This window comes from Pantherophis guttatus, chromosome 4 (assembly GCF_059756535.1).
Source record: "Pantherophis guttatus breed Tessera chromosome 4, ASM5975653v1, whole genome shotgun sequence".
Lineage (NCBI taxonomy): Eukaryota > Metazoa > Chordata > Lepidosauria > Squamata > Colubridae > Pantherophis > Pantherophis guttatus.
The window spans coordinates 20,757,369-20,785,048 of record NC_142066.1 but is presented as its reverse complement, the minus strand read 5'-3'; the positions used below and the strand labels follow the sequence as shown (position 1 = coordinate 20,785,048).

Genomic DNA, 27,680 nt, shown 5'->3' with positions numbered 1-27,680 from the left:
TATGGAATTAGCCAGTTTGTCTCTTCCAAATCCTATGGGACTCCATGAAAATAGGAGCAACTGACACTGAATCATGGTATTTAGTGTCCCATCCAATTCCAACCCATGGCTGGGAGGCCCAAAGTTCTGTCAGTTGATTTGTTCGTATGTTGCACTCCCTAGTTTTGTTTGAAAAACATCTCCAGGAGTCAGATCTGTCTGGTCTACTTCAAAGATCTTGGAGCAGATAGAGGCATTTTTACACAGAAAGAAGAAACTCGTGGAAGATGTTAGTATTCATGGAGTTACTGTTAATAGTATTGCCTGAAGTGATGTGCAAGAATCTGAGCCTTCAATGCGACTTTCAGGAGCCTCTTCCTATTCAGCACACCTATCATCAGCTTGGAGACATTAATATTGTTGGCATTATTTCTGTATTCTCAACATATTCTGATCCCATTGATTTCAGTCAAGATCCTTCTCAGGGATTTCAAGATGGACTTATGTATGTATATCATTAATTTATTGTCAAACTCTGAATGTTGCTGGTAAATCATATGATGCTTGAAATATTTTTCTCTAATGGGAAAAATTCCTGATAGAAACATCTAAAATAGGATACCTAGGTTTATTTTATCTAATGTTATATTTTACTTCAGTTTCCAGGTAACGTGGAAATAGTTGGAAGTAAGGGTGGCTTTGGCCTCCCAGATTGGGAACTCTACCATCAGGCAGCAGTAGTGTCATGGCTCAGGGAATGAATAAATCTAAAGAATGGAAGAATTTTAACAATTGAGGGTCATGACTTGCAGAAAGGTTCGCATACCTTTATTTTGGATGGGAAAGACAAAGCCCATAAATATTTCCAGAATCATCAAGTGAGGGAAGTATTATTAGAAACTTGGATGAAAATTAAAAGGAACTTCTATCCAAAAATCCCAAGATGGGTATCAACAATGGAAGCCTTGGTCTACCCTAATTTGATTGACCTTAATAAAATAGTAACATATAAGGAATTATTAGATGGACTAGGGAATTTAAAATCTAGACAAAAATTATTGGATGAAGGAATTAAAATTGATTGGTGGCCCTATCTACAAATACAAGCAAAATACAAAAAAGAATCAGAACTATATGGATTCCAAACTGATCAACAAGAAATGGATAAAATATTAACTGGGACTGATGAGAAAATAATTACCAAAATATATAAATGCCTCCTTCAATTCAAAATGGAACAAATTATAAGATGATGTTGTCAGCCACCTATAAAGAAAATATTTACAAAATGTTTCATAGGTGGCATTTACCCCCAGCGAGATTGGCCAAGATATCCCCCCAAAATGCACCAAATTGTTGGAAATGCAATCATCAACATGAGACATATTTTCACATGTGGTGGACATGTCCCAAAGTGAAGGCATATTGGTTAAAAATCCAAAAATGGTTAGAGGAAATGACAGGGGAAAAATTGCTATGAAACCAAAACTATTTTTTTATTGGGAATTATAAAAGAGAAGTTTAGGAAAGAAATTTATTACCTTATACTTCACATAATTACAGCCGCCAGAATTTCATTTGCCCAAAATTGGAAACACAGATTTGCTCCATCAAATACGATGATCGTAAAAAAGGTGCAGAAGCAGATAAATTAACAATGGAACAAAAAGACCGAGAGGAAACTATTTATTATGAGACATGGAATAGATGGTATAACTGGTTGGAGAAAGAATCCAAAATTAATGTATAAATGTATAAACGTAAGAGAGGAGCAAAATAGTTATTATGTAATAGATAGGTATAAAGTGTAAAAAAAAATTGTAATGAATATAGAAATTAGTAAGTAATGTTTAAAATGTATGTGTATATTGTTGGTTAAAAGATAAAATAGACATTATCAAAATTGCCGGTATTGGAAAGCTGTAAAAATGTAACAAGGATGTTAAAGATGTAAATGTTAAATAAAAATTATTTAAAAAAAGAAAGAAAGAAATAGTTGGAATAGAGATCAAATTTCCATTTATAACAAATCACATCTAAATATCTATTAATATACAGGTATGTATGGCTATATTTATGAAGCTGTTATTACCATTAAGGAAGGGAAAGCACATATTTCCCATGATAAGTTTTCTCATTCTTTATTTGTGGTACCAAAATGTAGCAATTTCCATTTGCATCTAAGCCATTCTGAAAAGCTGCAGTTTGATAGCGGCCCATTCTCACATACAGAAACATAGAAATAAGAATTATTTCACACATTCCACAAAATGTGTTGTACTAAAGGATTGTAAATGCCATAATGTGAAACAGGCCTTTCTTAATGTGCTGTTTTTAATTCTGTTTTACAGAATAATTTTTCAGAATTACCAGCATATCCTGGCTTTAGTGTTTACTGTAAAAGAGATCAATGAAAATCCCCAAATCTTACCCAACATCACGCTAGGCTTCCACATTTTTAACAGCAATTTTAGTCCAAGCTGGACTTACTTTGCCTCAATGTTGCTGCCTTTCACTCAGGGCAAATTCATCCCTAACTACAAGTGTGGGATTACAAATACCTTGGCTGCAGTCATTGGGGCACCTGACATCTCTCTTCACATGGCAACTGTGCTGTGCATCTACAAAGTTCCTCAGGTTAGATTTGCTGTAGATAAACATTATCATTCTGCCATAGCTCCACAAACATTTATATGCTTCTCTCTGTAAAAAATGAGAGACCTTTTAGATAAGTAGATATTACTTTTTGCTTGATCGGATCAGAATAGCAGCATGAACAATTGTAACTCTGAACAGACGGTGGGGATATTTGACACAGGAAAACATGCCCCTGTTGGAAGATATATCTATCTAGTTCAGTTCCAAGCTGGGTGAAAGACACTGGAAATATGAGGCTGATTGGAAAGAGGGTTTAATGGTGAAGCAGAAGCACATGGGTGGTTCTGGACAGCTGACCACATGGAGTTGAGAATGAGGGTTATTTATATCTTGCCCTGGGCCTTGCCCCCACTTTTTTTTTTTTTTGGTAATTTTTTTTTAATTTTTATTTTTTAAGACAAACAAACATTTAATATATCAATCTTCCCTGACACCTCTGTGTTTTCTTCTAGGCTTCTTCTCCATCTTCCCTAAGTTTCTTCTATCTTCATATTCATCCAAACTATTCTAACATTTCATTTCTAAATCAATATTATAATTATCATTTGTACACAATTATAGTATCAGTCATTTACAGTGTATCTCTTTTCCAACCAACTATAAAAATAATTCCATGTTTTAAAATATTCTGATTCCTCCTTATCTCTAATCAGCAAAGTTAGTCTATTCATTTCTGCACAGTCTAAAAAAATTTTTATTACTTCTTCTTCCAACAGTATTTTCTCTTATTTCCAATTTTGAGCATACACAATTCTTGCAGCTGTTACTACATGTATAATCAAATATACATTTTCCTTACTCATTTTTTCTGGAAAGATACCCAGTAGGAACAACTCTGGTTTAAATTCAATAGGTTGTTGTATCATTTCTTCCAGCCAGATTTTAATCTTGTACCAGTAATTTTTTGCTTTGGGACAAGTCCACCACATATGGTAATAAGATCCTGGTGTTTGATGACATTTCCAGCACTTAGCTGATTTATCTTTAAACATTTTTGCTAACTTCTCCAGTGGCATATGCCATCTATAAAACATTTTATATTGATTTTCCTTATATGCTGTGGACATTGTTAATTTATAGTTCCTTTCCCATAGTAGTTGCCATTTTTCAAACTCAATTAGATAACCAAAATTTCTACCCCAGGCCATCATCGTTTCTTTTACTTGCTCCTCCTCCAATTCAATATACAACAAAAAATTCTAAAACATTTTTATTAAGTTTTCCTCTGTTCCCATGAGTATCTTATCCAGTTCAGTCTTTTCCATATAAAAACCATATAGTTTAGCATCTTTTTCATATCTTGACCTTATCTGCATATACTGTACATGTATCAATCTATCTCAATTCCCTGTTATTCCAATTCTCGTTTCTCTTTCAGTTCCCCCTTGTCTGTTAATAACTCATTATATCTAACAATATTTCCAGAATTAAAGACATTTGGGTGTATGAAAGCTTCCATTATTGATAACTATGTTGGTATTTTCACATAAAATTTATCTCTAACCTTCTCCCATACCAATAACAATGCATTTCTTACATAATGTCTATGAAAGTATGTGTGTATCTTACTTCTACCATGCCATAAAAAGACATGCCATCCCAGTTGTAAATCATGCCCAGTGTTAACAACTTTGTATTTCTTAATTCAATTTATTCTTTCAACCATGTCAATACTGCTGCCTGATAATATAATTCCCAATTTGGTAAACCAAATCCCCCTCGTAATCTTGTGTTTTGCAACATTCTTAAACTTATTCTTACTTTTTTCCTTTGTCATATAAATTTCCTTATGATCTTATTAAGATATTGAAAGTAAGTCTTTTCAATTTTTATTGGCACAGTTTGGAATGAAAATAATAGTCTTGGTAATATATTCATCTTTATCAGTGCAATCCGACCCATAAGTGATAGTTGAAGATTCTTCCATTTTTCCAAGTCTTTTTCAATTTGTTGCTTTAACTTATAGTAGTTTTCTTCTTTTATTGTTGCACAATTTGATATTTCACTTTTTTCACCACTTGTATGTCTAGATTTTCTTTTATCTCTCTATTTTGTTTTTCTGTTGTATTCTTCACCAACATTTTTGTTTTGTCTTTGTTTATTTTCAAACCAGATACTTTTCCATAACCTTCTATCTGTTCTAGTAATTTAAGGCCTGTTATTTGTGGTTCCTCTATAATAAAAACTAAGTCATCGGCAAACGTTTGTAATTTATATTCCTCTTTTTTGACTTTCATTCCTTTTATCTCATCACTCCGTCTAATGTTCCTGTTTAATACTTCTAGAGTCAAAATAAACAATAATGGTGATAAAGGGCATCCTTGCCTGGTGCCCTTCATTATATTAATCGTTCCTGTCATTTCTCCGTTCATCATTATCTTGGCAAATTGTCATATATTGTTTTTATAGTGTTTATGAATCTCTCCCCAAAATCCATTCTCTGTAATTGCTTTATCATCAACTGCCAGTTCATATTATCAAAAGCTTTTTGTGCATCTAGAAACATCTACGCCATTTGTTTTTCTGGGTGAGTCTCATAATAATCCAAGGTATTCAAAATCATCCTCATGTTATCTCTAATTTGCCTTTTTGGTAAGAATCCATTTTGATCACTGTGGATATATTCGTTTAGCAGTTTTTTCAACCTGTTTGCCATTATTGAAGCAAAAATCTTGTAATCTATATTTAATAATGAGATTGGTCTATAATTTTTAATCAATTGTAAATCTGTATCTTCTTTAGGTATGCGTGTCACATATGCCTCTTTCCATGAATCTGGCATTTTAGCCTCTAATAACAATTCATTAAATAAGTCCAACATTACATTACTAATAACTTCTTCCAATGTTTTACACAACTCGGCTGGTAAGCCATCTGGTCCAGACGCTTTTCCATTCTTTTGTCTTTTTATTGCTTCTGTTAATTCCATCATTGTTATTCTTTCATCTAACATTCCTTTAAATTGTTCTGATATTTTAATTAAATCTGATTTTTCCAGATAGTTTTGTATCTCCTCCTCGGGGATCTTTTCCTGTGAATAGAGTTTTTCATAATATTCTTGGATTACTTTCTTTTTTTTTTTCAGTTCTATATTGTAATTTCCCTTCTTCTTGTAGATATTTTATAACTTTTTTCTCTTTTTCTTTTCTTAGTTTATATGCTAGCCATCTTCCTGGTTTGTTTGCATTTTCAAAAAAAAATCTGTTTTGATGTTCTCAATTGGTTTGCTAATGATTCTTGTTCATTTAAGATTATTTCATGCTTCTTCAGTTCTATCATTTTTTTATTTTTTTTTATTTTTTATTTTCATCTTTCTGAAACTTTTTTTCCAAGCTTTTATATTCTTCTTCCAATCTTACTTGTTTCTGCCATTTTGTTTTGTTCTTTTTCCCCAAATATGTTTTTGCCAGTCCTCTAATATATGCTTTCATTGTGTCCCGTACATTTTGGAATGATGTATCTTCCTTTTTATTTAATTTTTTAAAAATGTCCAATTCCTTTCCCACAAATTCCTGGAATTCTTTTTCATTTAATATTGTTGTATTCAAAGTCCATCTTGTCTTTTTCTTTTTCCCTTTCCATACTATTGTCATCGGACTATTGTCAGCCCAAATATTTGAACCAATATTCACTTCTTGCACCTCTTCTATAAGTCCAGTTGACATCCATACCATATCTATCCTTGACCATGATTGATGTCTATTTGAATAAAAGTATATTGACTCTCCTTCAAATGTTTTTGTCTCCAAATATCTTGGATACTTAATTCTTCTATCATTGTAAAAAAGGATTTTGGTAATGTTCTTCTAGTTTTTTTATTTGTCTTCAGAGTTTTATAGTCCAAATCTGGGTCTGTAATGGCATTAAAATCATCCATTATACATACATTTTCATAGTTCAATGCTATAATTTTACTGTGCAATCGACGATAAAATTCTTCCTGCTTTTCATTTGGTGCATACAATGCTATCAAAGCTGAAGCTATCAAATGCTATCAAATGCAAAGCTGAAGCTATCAAATGAACTGTTTATTTATTTATTTTTTTGTTAATAATAAACAAACATATATATACAGACGTAGACATTTAAACAAACTATACATAAACTAACTATACAGTAAAATCAAGTCATACAACTTGAACTTTGAAAATAGAGCTACTTCGGTAATTTATATATCTATGTATCTATGTATATTTATCCTTCATCATATAACAATGTGTATATAATGATATTTCATTTTATGTCCTTATTTTTGTATCCTTGGGTGGTATTCCCTTATTTCGTGTTCTTTTTATCTAACCAATTGTGCCATTTTTGCCAAATTAAGTAGTAATCTGAGTCTTCTTTTCCCTGTATTTCTTTGGTAAGTTTGTCCATTTCTGCACATTCCATTGTTTTTTGTATTATTTTTTCCTCTGATGGCGTATCATCCAGTTTCCACATTTGTGCGAAAGTGATTCTAGCTGCAGTCAGAATGTGTATTATCAAATATTGTGTCTCTTTTTTATAGTCCTTTGTCAGTATTCCTAATAAGTATGTTTCCGGTCGATGGGGCACTTTCTGGGTGGTAATTTCTTCCAGCTGATGTTGAATTGTTTTCCAAAATTTTTTAACCTTTGGGCATGGCCACCACATGTGGTAGTAAGTCCCCTTATGTGTTCTACACTTCCAACAGTTCTGATTAGTATTGGGGAACATCCTTGCCAGACGTGCAGGGAGGAGATGCCACCTATAGAACATCTTGTATGTATTTTCTTTGTAGGGCACAGACATTGTCAGCTTAGTATTTACTTTCCACATTTTCTCCCAATTTTCTAAGTTAATATTATATCCAAAATTTTTAGCCCAAATAATCATATTTTCCTTCACCACTTCTTCTTCCAATTTGTATTTTAATAGATAATTATATATTTTAGTTATTAATTTATCGTCTGATTGCATTATAATTTTATCTAATTCATTTCTTTCTTTTTGGATTCCAAATTTTTTCATATCGATTTTATATCTTGATTTTATCTGTAAATATGGCCACCAGTCAATGTCCGTGCCCTGCTGTCTCAATTCCTCTCTTGTTTTCATTTCTCCCTCTGTGTTCAAGAGTTCATCGTAGGTTTTCATCTTGTCTATATCCATTGTGTTCGGATAAATTTGGGCCTCCATGGTTGATAACCATCTTGGGATTTTGTCGTAGTGTTTTCTCCTTATTTCGGTCCAAATTTTTGCCAATGCTCCTCTGATATAATGTCTCCTGAAGTGTTCATGTTGCCTGGGTTTTTCCTCCCATAAAATGCATGCCAGCCTTTCGACAGGTCAAATCCTTCTAATGCTAACGTTCGTTTGTCTTCGAGTGTCATCCAGTCTTTAATCCAAGTTAGTGCTGTTGCATTATAGTAAATTTGCCAATCTGGTAATCCCAGGCCACCTCTCTCTCTGGTGTCCTGCAGGTGTTTCAGTTTAATCCTCGCTCCTTTTCCTTGCCATATATACTTTAATGTCATTTTATCAAGATCTTTAAAATATGATTTTCCTGGATTTATCGGTATTGTTCTAAATAGGTATAATAATTTCGGTAAAATTGTCATTTTAATTGAAGTGATTTTGCCTAATAGTGATAGTCTCAATTTACTCCATGCCTCTAAGTCCTTTTGAATTTGTTTGGCCAATTTATTATAGTTATCTTCTTTAAGGGATAATACCTTATTGGTAACCCAAATTCCTAGGTATTTTATTTTTGTTGTTGTTTGTATTTCTAACGTCTCTTCCAATTCTTTCTCCTGGATTTTTGTCAAATTTTTAGTTAGTAGTTTTGTTTTTTGTCTATTGATTTTCAATCCTGCCACTTCGCCGTATTGTTCTATCTTCCTTAGTAATTTCATTCCTGATTGTTTTGGTCGTTCTAAAATAAATACTACGTCGTCCGCGAATGCTTGTAATTTATATTCCTGGTTTTTTGTTCTTAAGCCTTTTATTTCATTGTCATTCCTAATTTCATTCAACAGTGGTTCCAATGCTAATATATATAATATAGGAGAGAGAGGACATCCTTGTCTCACTCCCTTGGATATTTTAAATTGGTCTGTTGTCTCTCCATTTATCCATATTTTTGCGGTTTGGTCGGAGTATATTGTTTTGATCATATTTAAAAATTTAAAGTTCATTTTTATTTCCACCATCAAAATCCTGCCTTCCTCATCTTCAAAAATTAATTTAGGTTCTAATTTTTCTTTTATATATAATGCCACACCTCTTTTACTTGGTTGTATCAGTAATGTAAATAAAACTCCTAATTTGGGATATTGTAATAATTTTATGTGTTGCTTTCTAATACGAACTTCTTGTAAATATATAATGTCCATCTTCAGAGTATTTAATTTAGTCAATAGTCTGTTTCTTTTTATCGCTGCATTTAATCCATTTATATTTAAGGATTTTGTTTTTATTTCTTCTCCCATGTTTACTTATTACTAGGTTTTAATTTCATTGCCCTCATCTCTCTTTGTTTGATTGGGTCTTTGGCTCTTGGCCTTCTCTCTGAGCCCTCTCTTCTTTTGTTTTTTCCTCTTTATCCTTTTCTTCATCTTTCTCTTTTGCAATGTCTACAGCTCCCAAATCTTCTTCCATTAATCCACAAAGTTGTTGATAAAATAACTTCGCTTTCTCAATTGAATCAAGTCTGTGTCTTTGTTCTCTCCATGTCACCATAATCCCTTCAGGTATTAACCATCTAAAACTCACTCCTTTGGATATTAAAAATCTTGTTAAGAATTGGAATTCTCTCCTCAAATCTCAAACTCTTCTAGGTATTTGTCGTAGAACCACAAGTTCTTTATCCTTGTGTTTCAGTGCTGTGGTCCTTACTGCTTAAAGTATCTCTGATTTCATCTCTCTCTTTGTAAATCTTACATGTACTTCCCTTGGTAGTTTATTCCTTACTGCATATCTAGTATAGATTCTAAAGGCTTCATCAATCTCATTTAAAATCTTTTCTTTAGGTTGTTCCAAGGCTTCAGCCAAAATCTCTGCAATTATTTGTGATAAATTTTCTCCTTTTTCTTCTTCTATATTTTGGAATCTTAAGTAAAATTCAGAGCATTCTATTTCAAGCAAGATAATTGTCCTTTCATGGATTTTGTCCAGGGAAACCAGATTTTCAACTTTTTTCTCTGTCATTTCCACTTTTTCTTCTACTTTTTTAATTCTCTCCTCATTCTTCCCTGTTATTTCTTTCATTTCTTGCAGTTCCTGTTTAATATCATCGTGGAATGATTGCATAAATTTGCACAACTCCATCATCTCGGGAGTTTTCTGCATTTCTGCCATTGAGGGATTTGATGTTGGCTGTGTATATTTCTTCATTTCTTCATTTCCACTTCTCCAAAAGCTTAATGTAACTAATTGATAATCCACTTATGGTTTAATTATAATCCAAATGCAAAAAATTAATAGAGAAATAGAGAAAAAGAAAAAAGTAAAAATTCTCAAATCATCCCTTCCCTTCAAAAATATAAAGAAAAAATAAGGGGGGAAAAAAAAACAAGGAGAGGGAGGAAATAAAAAAAATAAAAAAAATGTAATCCAACTGTTTTAAAAGGAAAAAAATAAAAATTTTAAGATCAAAATCAAAAACAAGTGTCTATAAAGAAAAAAAAAGTGAAAATTAAAAAAAAAAACAAGTTTCTTCTGACTCTTCAATTCTCAATCCACAGAATGGCAATACTTAAAAAGAGGAAACCAATTCTATTGAATTCCATAAAGAAAATCTCCAACCAAAAAAAGAGAGACAAAAGTAAAAGGTAAAAAGACAAACTTAAAGACCTTTTTTTTAGTTCTAAAAGCAAAATTTACGCCTCTCGCCGGAAGGAGAGACCAAGCACTACTATGGGGGAGCCGAGGGACTTTTTATACCCAACGGAGGAGACAGAACATCATCCCTGGTGTAACCATCTCTAGGGAGACTAACCATCGTGAGAGGATGGTTTGGATATGGCCCTCCGTTGGGTGAAAGAAAAACATCAAAGGGCATTGGACCTTCTCCCTGTTGTGAGAGGACAGTGGAGTCCAGCTCTACGATGGATATTTGTGATCTTATGCACGGTTATCTCTCTGGACTATGGAGGAACCCCTAACTGGCTCTCCTTTCCTGTCCTTGGTTCGGATTATGCTTTTAAAAGCCAACCTTCTAGCGCTGCGAGACTCCCCCCTCTCGCAGGCCTGGCCCTCCACATTATCAAGGGCCTATCTTGATGATGGGCTTTGGAACCCCGAGAGATGACATGCAGTGAAGAGGAGGTTGAGGGGTTTTTTATCGGGATTTTTAAGGAAAATTTTAAGGGGACCCGGGAGGAGGGGAGGGGGTTGTAGAGATGGACCTGGGGGGGGGTTCATATAGCCACTGGGCGGGATGATGGGTCACTTGGGCGCAGCAGAGGGATCACGGAAGGAAATTTGTCTGGGGAACAATGAGGTGTTGGGAAGGGCAATGCAATTGAAATAGTGAGTGGGAGGGGCAGATACGACGGGTGCAGGGGACCATATCATGTTCCAGGGGTGCGCATACGCTGTCTACGAGCGATTGCACACTCCGGCCTCCAATGCGCGACTTGGGTCCTGGGTTGCACAGAGCCTCAGGCCCTGGGTCTGCGGCTGATGTTATGTAATGCCAGTTCTGTTGTTAACAAAGCCCCCCTCATTTATTTTATTTATTTATTTATTTATTAGATTTTTATAATGCCCCCTCTCCCGAAGGACTCAGGGCGGTGAACAGCCAAAATTAAAAAACATACAATATAAACATTAAAATACATTTAAAACAGAATTAAATCCAAAATGGCTCCCCAATTTAAAACGCCTTACCCATGACCCTATAAATATGATCTTATTTTGGAGGGGGTGCAGACCTGGGTGCAGACCTGGCAGGTATTACGGAGACCTGATTGGGCCACAAGGGGGGGGGGTTCCCTCATTGAAATGTGCCCACCAGGTTTCTGTGCATTTCACCAGCCAAGGGCCCAGGGGAGGGGTGGGGGAGTGGCGGCGATTATTAGGGAAAGTCTTAGTCTGAGGGAGACCACTGTTCCTCAGATAGCTGGATGTGAGTCCCTCCTCATGAAGTGGGGCCATGGGAGGCAGATGGGTTTGCTGACTACGTACCTGGCTCCCTGCCACATGGCAGTGACCCTACCCGAGCTGCTTGACATTATTGCCGGGGTGGCGGTTGATACCCCCAGACTTATTGTCATGGGGGATTTCAACCTGCCATCTGCAGGTGAGGCATCAGAGGTGGCTCGGGAGTTCATGGCTTCCATGGCGGCCATGGACCTGACCCAATTAGTTCAGGGCCCCACTCACACAGGGGGACACACTCTGGACTTGATTTTCGTCTCTGGTCAGTGGTTGAATAATCTTGGTAGAGGGGATTTAGACATTAAACCCTTGTCATGGACAGATCATTCTTTTCTTCGCTTGGACTTTCCTGCCGTTTCCCCCCGCCGCAGGGAGACAGAACCGATTAAATGGTTCCGTCCCAGGCGTCTGATGGATCCTGAAAGGTTCCTGACGGAGCTTGGGCCATTTCCTGAGACCTTGGCACACGACTCAACTGAAGACCTGGTGGCTGCCTGGGAGAGTGCGGCCGCCAGGGCTTTGGACTGCGTTGTGCCTTTGCAGCCTCTGACCCGATGCCGACCTCAATTGGCTCCTTGGTTCTCTGAGGAGCTGAGAGAGATGAAGCATCAGAAAAGACACCTAGAGAGCATTTGGAGGACTAGTCAATCCGATTCCGACCGGACACTGGTGAGGTCTTATATCAAGACCTACCTAGTGGCGATAAAAGCAGCAAAATCTAACTATTTTTCTGCTCTTATCGCATCTGCAGAGAACCGCCCAGCCGCCTTGTTTAGGGTGACCCACTCCCTTCTTCGGGGGGGAGTGCGGGAAGATCCCTTGCAGGGTCGAGCTGAGGATTTTGTGCAATTCCTGCATGATAAAGTCGCTCAGATTCGGGAAGGCTTGGACTCCGACTGGGTAAGTCCAGGGGAGGAGACGAGGGTAGGTCTTGAGAATATTATCTGGGAGGAGTTTGATCCTGTGGCTCCCGAGGATATGGACAAGGTTCTGGGTAGGATTAGTGCTGCCACATGTTTATTGGACCCGTGTCCCTCCTGGTTGGTACTGGCCTCCCGGGAGGTTACACGAGGCTGTCTCCAGGGGATTATAAGTGCTTCTCTGAGTGAGGGTGCCTTTCCTGCTGCCTTGAAAGAGGCAGTGGTGAGGCCCCTCCTCAAGAAGCCTTCCCTGGACCTGGCTGAATTAGCCAACTACTGTCCGGTCTCCAACCTTCGTTTTGTGGTGAAGGTTGTTGAGAGTGTGGTGGCACAACAACTGCCCAGGCACCTGGATGAAGCTATCTATCTGGACCCATACCAGTCGGGCTTCAGGCAGGGGTACAGCACATAAATGGCATTGGTCGCGTTGGTGGATGATCTCTGGAGGGCTCGGGACAGGGGTTGCTCCTCTGTCCTGGTCCTGTTAGATCTCTCAGCGGCTTTTGATACCATCGACCATGGTATCATGCTGCAGCGATTGAGGGGGGTAGGAATAGGGGGAACCGTTTTGCGGTGGTTCTCCTCCTTTCTCTCTGACTGCTCGCAGTTCGTGTTGACAGGGGGGCAGAGGTTGACTTCGAGGCACCTTGCATGGGGAGTGCCGCAGGGGTCGGTCCTCTCGCCCCTTCTGTTCAACATTTATGTGAAGCCGCTGGGTGAGATCATCTGTGGTTTTGGGGTGAGAGTCCATCTGTATGCTGATGATACTCAGCTATACATCTCCACCCCAGACCACCCCAACGATGCCCTTGATGTGATGTCTCGCTGCCTGGAGGCCGTGCGGGTCTGGATGGGGAGAAATAGGCTCAGACTCAACCCCTCCAAGACCGAGTGCCTGTGGTTCCCAGCATTGCGATATAGTCAGCTGGTGCCATCGCTGACTATTGGGGGTGAGTCTTTACCCCCCACAGAGAGGGCCTGCAATCTGGGCATCCTCCTGGACACATGGCTGTCTTTAGAAGAACATATGACGGCCGTGGCCAGGGGGGCTTTTTATCAGGTTCGCTTGATCCGCCAGTTGCGGCCCTTTCTGGACTGCGATGCCTTGCGCACAGTCACTCACACCCTTGTCACCTCCCGACTGGACTACTGCAATGCTCTCTACATGGGGCTCCCCTTGAAAAGCACCCGGAGGCTCCAACTGGTCCAGAATGCGGCTGCGCGGGTGGTTATGGGTGCAACTCATTGTGCCCACATGACACTCCTCCTGCGCGAGCTGCACTGGCTCCCAGTGGTCTTCTGGGTGCGATTCAAGGTGTTGGTTACCACCTTTAAAGCGCTCCATGGCATTGGACCTGGATACCTTCGAGACCGTCTTCTGCCACCAGTAGCCTCCCACCGGCCAGTTCGCTCCCACAGAGAGGGTCTCCCCAGGGTGCCATCGGCCAAATTATGTCGGCTGGCGACACCCAGGGAGAAGGCCTTCTCTGTGGGAGACCCTGCCCTTTGGAATGATCTGCCCCCAGAAATGCGTAAAATCTCTGATCTCCATGTGTTTCACTGTGCCTCAAAACCATGTTGTTCCACCAGGCTGGGCTATCAATGTAAAGATTTTAATTGGTTTTAAATGGGATTTTAAATTTGGGGTTTTATAAATTGGGCCTATTATTTAATGATTTTAATTATTTTTAAATTTTGTCTGTCTTTGTGTTTTTAATTAGGCTGTACACTGCCCTGAGTCCTTCGGGAGAAGGACAGCATAGAAATTAAATAAATAAATAAATAAATAAATAAATAAATAAATAAATAAATAAATAAATATTAAACAACTCAGAAAAAAGGGGAAATGAAATAAAATAAAGAGTTACATTCCACAAGGCCAATATAAAAAAAAAAAGTTCCAAAACACTTTTAAAGTATATTCTCAACTTTCCATAGCTGTTTTATTATCTTTTTGGTTAAAATGTCAAGGTCAGGTATCTGTTAGACTTTCTTTAAAATATATGTGTCTTTTTTATTATTTTCTTCTGCCACTAGATGGCACTACAAGTTAATTTTCCACCTTAAACAACGCTTCCAATACTTTCACTTTAAAACAAAGTATCTTCTAAGCAATCAACATCGTAACAGTCCATTAAAATAATAATAATAATAATAATAATAATAATAATAATAATAATAATAATAATAATAATAGGCAATCCATTCAGTCATTCAAAGCTTTAATATCCAAATGTCCAAATATCCAATTGTTTTTAAAGTTTCCAAATCTTCTTTTTTTTCAGTAAAAGTTTGATAGAAAAAAAGTTAATGGGCTCACATGTTCCTTGCCGCCCCAGTTTTTCTTTTTCACTACAGAAGAATTAATAGCAATAGAAGAGAAAGCAATTAATGGTCTGAGTACAACAACAAAGAGGAGTAACATCAAGAATGATTTCCAGATTCAAAAGCAAATTGAGGAAGAAAGGGAAGAAGAGGATACTGAAATGGATGAAGATAAAGAACAAGGAAGCACTAAAGAACAAACACCAACAGATAGTGCTCAATTAGCTGGAAAAATAAAGCACCAAATGGAAGATGATGAAAGAACACGTTTGCCAAAGCTGAACCAAGTGAACCGGAAAGAATTGAGAAATGTACTAAAAATGGTCAATGAGGCTGTGCAAACTATTCGAACCACTACATTAGCCGAAACTAACCAACTGATGTATGCAGCAGCTGTCATAACCACCAAAGAACTGGGGTTGAAAATACAAAAGAACCAAAGAGGCAAGAAGGGGAAGCCTAAGTGGAAAATTCGGTTAGAATTGAAGATAAAAAAAGTACATGGAGATTTGAGCAACTTGAAGAACCTAAGGCAAGGTCAGCTAAAGAACAAGCAGGTCAAAAGCAGCCTGGAAGCAAGATACGATCTAAGGAATAAGGAGATTGCAATAGTAATTGAAGAGCTGAAGCAGAGGGTTGTTGCCATCGCTGAAAAGATTAAAAGGTATGAAAACTGAGTAACTCAGTTCAAGGAAAACTCACAGTTCAGAGCAAATCAGCACCAGTTTTATAAGAATTTAGAAAATGGAAATGGAGTAACAACAAATGAAAAGCCTGATAAAGAGAAAGCTCTGAAATTCTGGAAGAATTTGTGGGAAAACAACAAGAAGCACAACAGAAATGCAAAATGGATCAAACAGGTTGAGGACTCTATTAAAATGCATAAAATGGAAGACGTGAAAATAACAAAAGCAATGGTGCAGTCAAGAAAAGTGAAGAACTGGAGTGCACCTGGACCGGATGAGCTGCATGGCTTCTGGTTAAAGGCACTTACAAGTCTGCACAAAAGATTGGCAACCCAGATGAACCAGATCCTAAAAACACCTGAAAATGATGGATGGATGACAACTGGAAGGACATTTTTGATCCAAAAAGATAAAGAAAAAGGAAAGGACCCTGGAAACTATAGGCCAATCACCTGCTTGCCAACAACATACAAGCTTCTTACTGGTATCATTGCAAACCAAATCTATGGATACCTGGAAAGAAATAACTTGCTTCCTGTAGAGCAGAAAAAAATCAAGAGGAACAAAGGATCAATTGCTGATCGACAAGCTAATCCTAAAGAACTCAAAGAAAAGACGAACCAACCTGTTCATGGCTTGGATAGACTATAAGAAAGCATTTGATTCAGTTCCCCATAGCTGGATCAAGAAATGCCTGGAAATATTAGGCATCAGCAGCAACATACAAAAATTCATGGAATCTTCAATGAACCTCTGGAAAATGAAACTTATGGCTAATGAAGAAGAACTGGGTGAAGTTGAAATTAAACGAGGCATTTTCCAGGGTGATTCCCTTTCACCCCTACTTTTTATACTCTCAATGCTACCACTGACAATCATTTTGAAGAAGATGAACTATGGATACGAACTTGCAAAGAAAGGACTGAAAATCTCGCACTTGATGTACATGGATGATTTGAAGCTGTTTGGTAAAACAAAAGCTGAACTGAATTTATTAATTGAAAACACAAAAGAATTCAGCCAAGACATTGGTATGCAGTTTGGAATTGACAAATGTGCAACAATAGCAACCAAAGCAGGCAAGATCATAGAAGAGGATGGAATAGAACTAGAGAATGAAGAAATGATAAAGGCAGTAAAATCAGAAGAAGGCTACAAGTACTTGGGGATTTTAGAAGCCTCTGACTTAATGCATAATAAAGTCAAGGAATTAACTTCAGCCAAGTACATTCGACGAATTCGTAAGATATTAATGTCCAAATTGAGTGGAGGAAACATCATAAAAGCCATAAATACCTGGGCTATACCTGTGATTAGATACTCTGCAGGAATAATTGACTGGACCCAGATGGAGTTAGACAATTTGGACAGAAAAACAAGGAAGCTTATGACAATGAATCATGCCTTGCACCCTAAAAGTGATGTTGACCGATTATATTTACCAAGAGCAGAGGGTGGTCGAGGACTCCTACAAGTAAAGCAGACTGTGGAAGAAGAAAAATGCAGCTTGAATGGTTACATCCAGAAAAGTGAAGAACCAATGATTAAGGAAGTAAATAAAGGAGGCCTTTTAAAGACAACTAAAACAAAAGCAGAATATAAGAAAGAAGTAATTGAGCAGCGAGCTGAAAATTGGAAACACAAAGCTCTGCATGGCCAATACTTGAAAAGTATTGAAGGCAAAGCTGACCAGAAACTAACTTGGAACTGGTTAAGATCAGGAGTACTGAAAAAAGAAACAGAAAGCTTTATTTTGGCAGCTCAAGAACAAGCCCTAGCCACAAACTGTATGAAGGCAAAAATTCAACATGTTACCACCAAATGCCGCCTCTGCAATGAAAAAGAAGAGACAGTTGACCACCTGATCAGTGGGTGCAGCAAAATTTCACACACTGACTACCTACAATGCCATGACCGTGTTGCTAAGATCATTCACTGGAAATTGTGCCAGAAGTTTGGATTTGAGTACAGCAAAAACCACTGGGAACATCAGGTTGAGAAAGTTTTAGAGAATGAGAAACTGAAGATCTTGTGGGACTTTAGGATTCAGACTGACAGGCACTTGATCCACAACACACCTGACATAACAATAGTTGAAATGAAAAAAGTATGGTTCATTGACATTGCAATACCTGGTGATGCACGAATTGAAGATAAGCAGCAAGAAAAAATCAGAAAGTACCGGGACTTACAAATTGAAGTTGAGCGACTGTGGAAAAAGAAATCGTGTGTTGTCCCGATTGTAATTGGAGCCCTCGGAGCAATACCCAAAGGGCTACCCTGCTATTTAGAAATTCTAAATTTGCCGGACTTGAACATTTTGACTCTACAAAAAACCACCTTACTCGGAACAGCTTACATCCTCTGACGATACCTTAACAGTTCCTAGGTCCTTGGTTAGGACTCGAGCTGCTGAGCTATTAACCAGCCTCAAAGGCTGTGAATCTCACTAAAGATTAACCAATAAATAATAGGCAATCCATTCAGTCATTCAAAGCTTTAATATCCAAATGTCCAAATATCCAATTGTTTTTAAAGTCTCCAAATCTTCTTTTTTTTTCAGTAAAAGTTTGACAGAAAAAAAGTTAATGGGCTCATATGTTCCTTGCCGCCCCAGTTTTCCAGATGTGGTTGCGAGCACACACCCGCACCCACTCCTCACTCTCAGCCTCTATTCTCCATCCTTTGATCATCCAGTTAGTTTAAGAAAAACTTTCAAGTGATAAAATCAAGTCAGTCTCACCTCGATGTCACAGGTGGATATACTTTCTCCTACAGCTTTTTAGCGACTTTCTGGTCACTTTCCCACTGTGTCCAATTTGAGGAGCTTCTTCTAGTCTTCCTAGGGGGTTTGCATCCCCCCTCGATTGACCAGTGCGTGCTTCTCTTGTTGGCTGTCCCTACAGGACAACTTACATCACAAAAGACCCTGGGACTTTGGGGATATCGACTATTCTTTAGGAGCACCTAAAGAGTCCATGGTGCTGCCGCATTTGCCACGCCTCCCTCCTCGCCCTGGGCCTTGCCCTTGAGCTTCCTGTTCCTGTGCAGGAACATGTATTCTATTGACTGTTGTAGGGGTCATAGCTAACCCTGTAGTTTGTCGGAGAAATTTGGTTGAACCTTGGAGGATGATGCAATGTCCCCAGGTGATTTTGCAATGTGGTGAGTTCTGTTGCTAGATAATCCTATTATGTCATGGAGAGTCATGTTTTAATCCCATCACCCTGGAGCTTAAGATCTTTCATTTTGTAGATAGGTTGGCCCAGTCCTTCTCAATGGGCACCAAATATTTGCTGGGGATAGAGAGCTGAAGCTCTGAGTTTCTGTCTCCCTTAAGATTTTTTATTTCTCTTTTAGGGAAAATGTTTTATTCTTCCTTTTTTAATATTTATCAAAATATTTCTAGGAGGGATGTCTTCCCTCACACCAATTTCAGACATTGAACTAAAGTTCAAATTTGAAATGCTCACAATCAGACTATTTCCAGAAAAATGTACTTACCGATACCTCAAGTGTGACATCTTGGTTGATATTTCCTAATAAATACAACTAGTTGCATAATTTCAGTATATAACGTCAAAGACACCCAAGGACTCAAATAAATATATACATTTTCAGAGGCTCACATACAGTAGAATTTTGCAATTGCATATGTTTATCTTTCTGTAGTTGACCTATGGCTCTGCTCCAGTCATGGATAAAGAGACTCAAGCAGTTTTCTTCCAACAAATGTTTCCGAATGAATCCCACCAACGTAAGGGCCTCCTGCAGTTATTGCTGTATTTTAGATGGATCTGGATTGGATTTCTTGTAGTAAAGGATGAGAAAGGAGAGAAATTTCTCCAGGAGGTGCTCCCCACTTTTTCTGAGCATGGCATCTGCGTTGAATTCATAGAAGAGTTCCCAAATGTAGCTTTTTACAGTGATTTTACTGATACCATAGATGAAGGATTACATATATACCATGTTCTCATGAACAGCACAGCCAATGTGATAATTTTATATGGTGAAATTCAGTCCTTAGCAGGTCTGAGAACTTTCCTCCAGTTTTCAGAAGTGGAGGATATACCAAGGAAGAAAAAGATTTGGCTTATAACAGCTCAGATAGATTATACTTCAATTTCCTTTCATAAGTCTTGGGATATCCATTTTCTACACGGTGCTTTATCCTTTGCTGTTCACACAAAGGAGATCCAAAACTTCCAGGAATTTCTTCAAAATCTAAATCCAAAGAACAATCAAAATGATCATTTTCAGAAAGATTTCTGGGAACAGACATTTAGTTGTTTCTTCCCAAACTCAAAAAGGGAGGAGTCTGAGAAAAAGTGTACTGGACAGGAAAAGCTTGAAACCCTTCCTACATCTGTGTTTGAAACACGCATGAGTGGCCAGAGTTACAATATTTACAATGCAGTCTATGCTGTGGCACATGCTTTGCAATCTCTCTCCATATCCAAATCTAGAGAATCAACAATGATGAAAGAAAGAAAGAAACATTTTCACAATCAAGTGTGGTGGCAGGTAAGTCTGTTAAATTTAAAACTTCTTTAACTTTAAATTGTTATGTCTAAGAAAAAAAAACTCCTAAAAAAACCCCAATTAACTATTTTTTTAAAGCTCCCAGTTACTTATCAAATTGAAGGCACAAGGCAGGCAGGCAGGCAGGCAGGCAGATTGAGCTGCTAGTGGATGCAATGGATTGCAGCAGCTGAAGCAAGGCAGGAAAAGTGAACGAGCCTGAAAGAAGCAGCAAGTTACCAAGTACGCAAGTGGAGACTGGGCGATTGGGTGGGCATGGGCGGGGGTGGGGCCAGGGATTTTTGCTACCTGTTCTCCGAACTACCTGCTGCCATTGCTAACGGATCGTGCGATCCGGTCCAAACAGGGAGCATTTCACCCATGGTTCTGACTCCTTCATCGACCATTTGAGAGTCACCTGCATTTCTACACCCAGTTATTCACAATAATACATGCATAGTTTTAGAGCAAATGGATAGAATGAGAGCAGCCTTATATGCTTCCAGGAACAACACTCTAGGAGAAGAAGGGAAAGGAGTGAAAGTGTTTTTAATATCTCAGGAACTTAATAAAAGAGGACCAAGGTGGAATGTTATTTTGAGTCTACATTTTGTGAGATATATATACTCCCATTGGTTGAAACAATCATAGATTTCAAATGATGGACATATCAGCAATCAAATTCAGCATCCGCTTAATGGAGGATTTTAAATTCCAGCAGTTCCTGCATATGTTGACTCTGGCTCTACTTTAATTCATCCAATAAAAGAAATGTCATTGCCCTTTGGTCCTCAATTCCCACTGCCTAACCTCTTCTACTGAGACTTTATTTCCTAGGTAGACTATAGCGTGTTTCCCTGAAAATAAGACTTGATCTTATTTTCCTTTAGGCCCCAAAATAAACACTTGGGCTTATTTTCATGGGTATCTTATTTTTTTTATATACAAGAGGTGGCGAGCCTGCCAGCCATCTCTGTCCCAAAACTTACTGCTTGTGGCCACAATGGTGCAACCCCTTGATGCGCCCTGGCCTCCACATGCTCTGTTTGCTGGGTCTGCTGCTGCCAGAACACTTCTCAGCCACTGGCTGCCAAGCAGTTGCCTATGCTGCTTCTGGCCTCAGGAGCTCTTCACCCTCCTGGAAGTGCTGCACTTGGCTGCCTTGCTGGGGTGTTCATCCCAGATTTATGACCTCTGGACCACTCCCTTGCAGCCGGTGGAGCATGCTGCCTACACCACCTCACACAGCCAGCAAGTGGTAGGGTAAGGGGTGATGCCATGGCACAGCCCTTGCCTTCTTGGCCCCACTGTCCAATGGGGTCCTCCAGTTTTGCCACACACTCTGCAAGCAAAGACAGGTGGTGGAACGGATCATGTTCCTTTTCCCTTGCCCCACACAGGCTGCAGCTGTTTCCGGACATGCCCCATGCACACACTCACCAACTCCTATGCTAGCCACCCCCACTGCCCCACCCCTCCTACTGATTCTCTAAATTAGGGCTTATTTTGGAAGGGTAGGGCTTATATTGTGAGTGGCATGAAAAATCATGCTAGGTCACATTTTCGGGGTAGGTCGTATTTTTGGGGAAACATAATAGTTTCCTAAAATTATTTTTTAACTTAATTTTAGATTTTATTTTTTAAAAAATAAGTCTACCTTCCATTATATTGTAAATTTTACAGGCAGCCCTTACTTAACGATGGTCATTATTATGAACCTGATATAATGGACCTGAATTTCCATTGCTCAGTGATGCAGGTGTAAGTTGTGACATCACTTGACCATGCGGTTTAGCAACAATGATTTTGGCAAACCCAGTTACCATTGTTAAATGAGGATTGCATAGCTTTTAAAGCATGCAATTCATGTAATCACAACTTCCAATTTCCTTCTAAATTCCCCATTTACATTGCTTGTGGAAAGCTAGCAACAGTGATGGGTTGCTACCAGTTTGCACCGGTTCATGTGAACCATTGGTGGAAATTTAGCCAAGGTCACCGAACCAATAACAATGGTTGGCTGGCCATGCCCCTGAACTGGTTCCCCGGTCGCCACTCATTCACCACTTGTTCATCGCTGCCATGTTCTTTGCCCACGTGCATCCCATTGCCTTGTAAGTCCAATGGGATGCGCATGCGGGAAGAACATAGCAATGATGGCAGCAGCTTTTTCCGCTGGTACTTTTCAGCAGCCCGGGGAGAAAGTGGCTGGCAAAGAAGCCTTTTCAGAGGCTTCTTTGCCAGCTGCTTTCCAACAGCAGTGGCTGGCTGGGGGCTGCCAAAAACTCTGGTCAGCTTGCCTTCTGGACTCTGGACCAGGTGCCGTGGAAGGTAAGCAGGCTGTGGTGGGGGAGGAAGTGGGGCTAAGGTCAGGGCCCCTAAAAGAGAGCCAGGAAAAGTGAGGCTGTGGTACCACACTCGCAGTGAAGTGATCAGCCCCTTCCACTGCCACTGCAGCTGGTGCCTCTGCCTGTTCCTTCTCTCTGCGAACAGAAGTTGGAGAGAAAAGGCAGTTGCTTCAGCAGGCATTTTTCTATGTTTCCATTCCAAGTCAGCTGGAGTCCTTCACGTGTGTTTCCAAAAGCTGGCCTGCCTTCATGGGAAGCATGCGGGAGATTGCAGCACCAGAGCCCTTCCCATGTGTTTCCCGAAGCCGGCCTGGCTCGCAAGTGAAGCTCACGGGAGATCACCGGCCGGACAAGTGAGGTGGAGGGGGGTGAGCAGGCAGCCCTCAGGAGAGCGCTGTACTAGGCCTGTGTGCTCTTGGGCCTCCTGCCCATCTCTGCTTCTGCAAGGCAGAAAGCAAGCCATAAAAGTCTCCGCCCACGCCCTCCTGGAATCCTGGTCTTGGTGCCAATTTGAGTGCATCCTCCATGGACCGCTAAGAGCCCAAAGCTGGTGGTGCCAAGGCAGCCCACAGCTCCTGCTGCTTTGGGTTCAGAGCTGTAAGCTGTGTCCAGGAAGCACTCTGGCGGAGAAAAGCTTCCAAAGTCAGCCCTAGCTAGGAATCTCAAATACAGATGAGAATGAACATTGTGTTGTAGCCAGCAGTTCATCAGCTCCCTGCAAACTCCTTCTCTCAAGGAGCCCAGCCACTCACCAATCGCCAAGTTGCCTGGACTCCCAGTGATGGGATGGGGATCCTTCAGACACTTAGTTTGGCTGCCTGTTTAGTAGCTCCAGACAGCGGCTATCACACAAACATTAATTCCTGGCCGTTTTTGAGATTCCTAGCTGCAGTTTACTCATGAGCACCATTGGCCAAGAGAGGCAGGGAGAAAGGCCAATGGTGCTCATGAATAATGCAGATTAAAATTAAAAATGATATTTAAGAGTTGAAAAATGATTAAAATTTGAACAAATAATTAAAAAAGAAATTTAAAAAATTGAAAAGGATATTTTTCTTTTTAAAAAGGGGGCTCTACAGTGATCTTGGAGCCCATGGAAATAAAATCTGTTACTGTTTTCATTTCTTTATTTTCTTTATTTATTTAGTTTGTTAAACATAAGATAACATATAAGTATAAACATGATTATGAATAAAGGAAATGAATACAAATAAATGGGGACAGTAGGACAGGGACAGTAGGCAGGTTAGTATGCTTATGCACTTACAGACCTCTTAGGAATGGGGTGAGGTCAACAGTAGACAGACTAAGGTTAAAGTTATATGGGTTTGGGGATGTAACCACAGAGTCAGGTAGTGCATTCCAGGCATTGACCACTCTGTGGTTGAAGTCGTATTTTCTACAATTGAGTTTGGACTTTAAGTTTGTATCTATTGTGTGTTCATGTATTATTGTGGTTGAAGCTGAAGTAGTCATTGACAGGTAGGATGTTGTAGCAGATAATTTTGTGTACTACGCTTAGGTCAGACTGAAGGCAGCGTAGTTCTAAGTGGTCTAAGCCCAAAATTTCAAGCCTGGTGGCATAAGGTATTCTGTTTTGAGCAGAGGAGTGGAGGACTCTTCTCGTGAAATACTTCTGGACTCACTCAATTTTATTAATGTCCAATATACAGTGCAGATTCCAAGCAGATGAGCTGTATTTAAAAATTGGTCTAGCAAAGGTTTTGCATGCTCTGGGTTGCAGTACAATATTACCAGAGAATTAGCTTCGCAAGATTAGGTTAACAACTCTTAATGCTTTTTTGGCAATGGGGTTATAGTGAGCTCTGGCGCTTAGATCATTTGAGATGACTACTCCAAGGTCCTTGACAGAATGAGGGTCATCTACGAGGTCGTATCCACCCAGCTTCCACTTGCTGTTCTGGTGGGGTTTTTTTGTTTTTTTGTTTTTTTGCCAATTTGTAAGACAGAACATTTGTTTGTTGAGATTTGGAGTTGCCAATTGTTTGACAATTCTGACACATAGTCAAGGTCTCTTTGTAGGGCAGTAGCAGTGTTGGCGGTGTTTTTACAAGATGTACTTTCCATATAATTTAAATAAGCAAAGTGACAATATATAGCCTTGTTGTACTTACCCTATTTAGAAGCAATCAGTTGTTCCATGTCTGGTTCTAACTGTTTCTTCTTGGCTGGCATGGAAGTGCCAGACCTGCCCCAATCTGATTCCTTAGGAAAGAAAGACCCTTGACGCCATTTGGTTAAAGCAAAGGTTCTTATACGAAAGATATTGGTTACAGTAATGTGAAGTCAACTCTGAATTCTCCCGTGCTTGCAAGAAACAAAAAAGGTTCACCCACAACTCATTCTTCCCCCACCAATTCTGTGACCACTCCTTTTCCAGCCAACCAGAGCTCATCTAGATCTTTTGATAATGCTGAAATATTTGCAGATAATTCACATATTTCTCAGGCTTGGCCTTGAGATGCTGGTACAAACAAGATCTGGCTGCTCTGGTCTTTATCACCTATCATTCCCCCTCCCAATCTCCCATCACCTACAAACACAGATTTATTGCCCTTTCATCCTCCCCACCTCTTCCAGCCTTTGATGGCAGGAAGCCTGTGAGGGGCCAAGCTGAATCAGGCAGAGCTGACATTAGCCTCCTCAGGTGACAATTATGGTGGTCTGGTACTCCCAACACTTTAAGAATTTGCCACAGATTATTGTGATACACATAATCAAAGGCTTTATCATGGTCAATTAAGCAGAAGTAGATGGTTTTCTGAAACTACATTGCTATCTCATAATCCAGAAAATGCAGGAAATTTGAAACTCCAGTTCCTCTGCATTTTCAAAAAATCATTTGTACTTTTTAGTTCTCAGTTCACATACTGCTGAAGCCTAACTTGTAGCATTTTGAATATAACCTTGCTAGTGTGTGAAATGAGTTCAATTATATGTTAGTTTTATACATCCTGGTATTTATTATATATTGGTTAGAAGTAATCTGCTTTAATTAGCTTTTGCAATTAAACTACTGAGCTTAATTTTTTTTGATGGTTGTTTATTTTGCAATTTATGTTAATTTTATTTCAGCAATCTGATATATAACTTCTACTGCTATTTTAGAATGATTGTTATGTTATTTATTTGATACTGGCCTACAACAAAAATTAAAAAGGGTTTATATTGTCTTTGTTTAAAAAAACATTCATCTGTATGTTTTGAATATATTAATTATTTCTCCCTCCCTGGGTTTGTTCCTCTCTGATTGCCTCTGCGTTTCAGGTTCATTCTTTTCTGAGGAGTGTCAGTTTCAACAATAATGTTGGTGAACAGATCGCCTTTGATAAAAATGGAGAATTTGTTGGTGGATTTGATATTATCAACTGGATCACATTCCCAAACCAATCCTTTGCTAGAATCAAAATTGGAATGATAGATCCCACAGCTCCAGCAGAGAAGTTCTTCAAGATTTCTGTAGATTCCATCACGTGGCCAGTAGGCTTTAATCAGGTTAGTTTTTTGAATCTAGATTTCTCTGCCTTCATTTAAATATCATTACTGATTAAAGTGTCATAATATTATCTCTGACTAACCTAGGTAGAAATTTCCTAGAAAAAGAAATATATCAGTAAGTTTTTTTTTCTTTTTTTTTCTAACAATTGCAATTGAATATTAGGAAATATACTTTCCTGGCTCCCTGTTAATTATGAACAATGGTTTTCATAGTTTTGAAGTAAACACTACAAGCCAGCACACTAGATCCCATCAGTTTGCTGACATCAAAATTCAGAAGTTGAGAAACTTTAATCAACTTTAATTAATTAGCACAAAAATTGTCTTTGAAGAGTGATGACGGTTTAATTAATTTAATTAATTATAATTTCAGAGCACTTACATAAAAAATTATGTCATTCTGCTACTTCATTTTTAATCTGTTGATTCCACAGAAACTCTCCAAGCACTTCTTTTCCTCTTTGTATCTTCATTCATTGATAGGCATTACCTTTATCCTTATGTAGTGATCCTTGTGAGACAGGACACAGCAAGGCCAAGAAAGAAGGGGAGTCATTTTGCTGCTATGATTGCCATCTGTGTCCAGATGGGAAAATCTCAAAGGAGAAGGGTAGGAAATTTCCAAATATAATGGGACTAAGACATTGGAGTACAACACTGTCTGTAATACAATTGCATCAATTCCACTGTGTTCTTTTTCAGACATAGATGACTGCTCTCCATGTCCAGAAGATCAATATCCAAATCCTGGGAAAAATATGTGCATTCCAAAGCAGATCATCTTTTTGTCCTATGAAGAACCCTTGGGGATCAGTCTGACTATTCTTTCTCTTTGCTTTTCTTTAATGACAACTTGGATAATAACAGTCTTCATGAAACACAAAGACACTCCCATCGTCAAAGCCAACAACCGGAATCTCACTTATACACTCCTACTTTCTCTTCTCCTCTCTTTCCTTTGTGTCTTTTTATTTGTTGGCAGACCAGATAAGATTTTGTGTCTCCTTCGACAACCAGCTTTTGGACTCATCTTTTCTGTAGCAATTTCTTGTGTCTTGGCCAAAACCTTTGTTGTAGTTCTAGCATTCATGGCCACCAAACCTGGTTCCAAATTGAGGAAATGGGTGGGTGGAAGAATGGTCAGTTTCATTCTTCTATCCTGCTCCCTTATTCAAATATGTGTTTGTGCTGTGTGGCTGATAACATCCCCACCATACCCAGATTTTGATGCACAGTCAATGTCTGAAGAAGTCATCCTGGAGTGCAATGAAGACTCTGTCATGTTCTACTGTGTTTTGGGCTTTATGGGTTTTCTTGCTCTGCTTAGCTTCTCTGCTGCTTTTCTAGCCAGGAAGTTACCTGACAGTTTCAATGAAGCCAAATTCATCACCTTCAGCATGTTGGTCTTCTGCAGTGTTTGGCTATGCTTTATTCCAACCTATCTAAGCACAAGGGGAAAATATACGTTGGTTGTGGAGATCTTCTCCATGATCTCCTCCAGTGCTGGTTTATTGGTGTGCATCTTTCTTCCCAAGTGTTTTATCATTGTGATGAGACCTGAGCTGAATAATAAACACCTGCTCATGAAGAGAAAGTTTTAA

The 27,680-nt window shown here is 38.9% G+C and overlaps 1 protein-coding gene across 1 annotated transcript; it reads left to right on the top strand.

Moving 5' to 3' along the window:
- Window positions 1-278: 278 nt before the first annotated feature.
- Window positions 279-27,680, top strand: LOC117659870 (vomeronasal type-2 receptor 26-like). Its single transcript, XM_087893496.1, has 6 exons — window positions 279-484; window positions 2,331-2,616; window positions 19,364-20,215; window positions 25,849-26,076; window positions 26,563-26,689; window positions 26,782-27,680. Exons 1-6 carry the CDS (start codon window positions 279-281, stop codon window positions 27,678-27,680), a joined length of 2,598 nt encoding a protein of 865 aa, XP_087749622.1.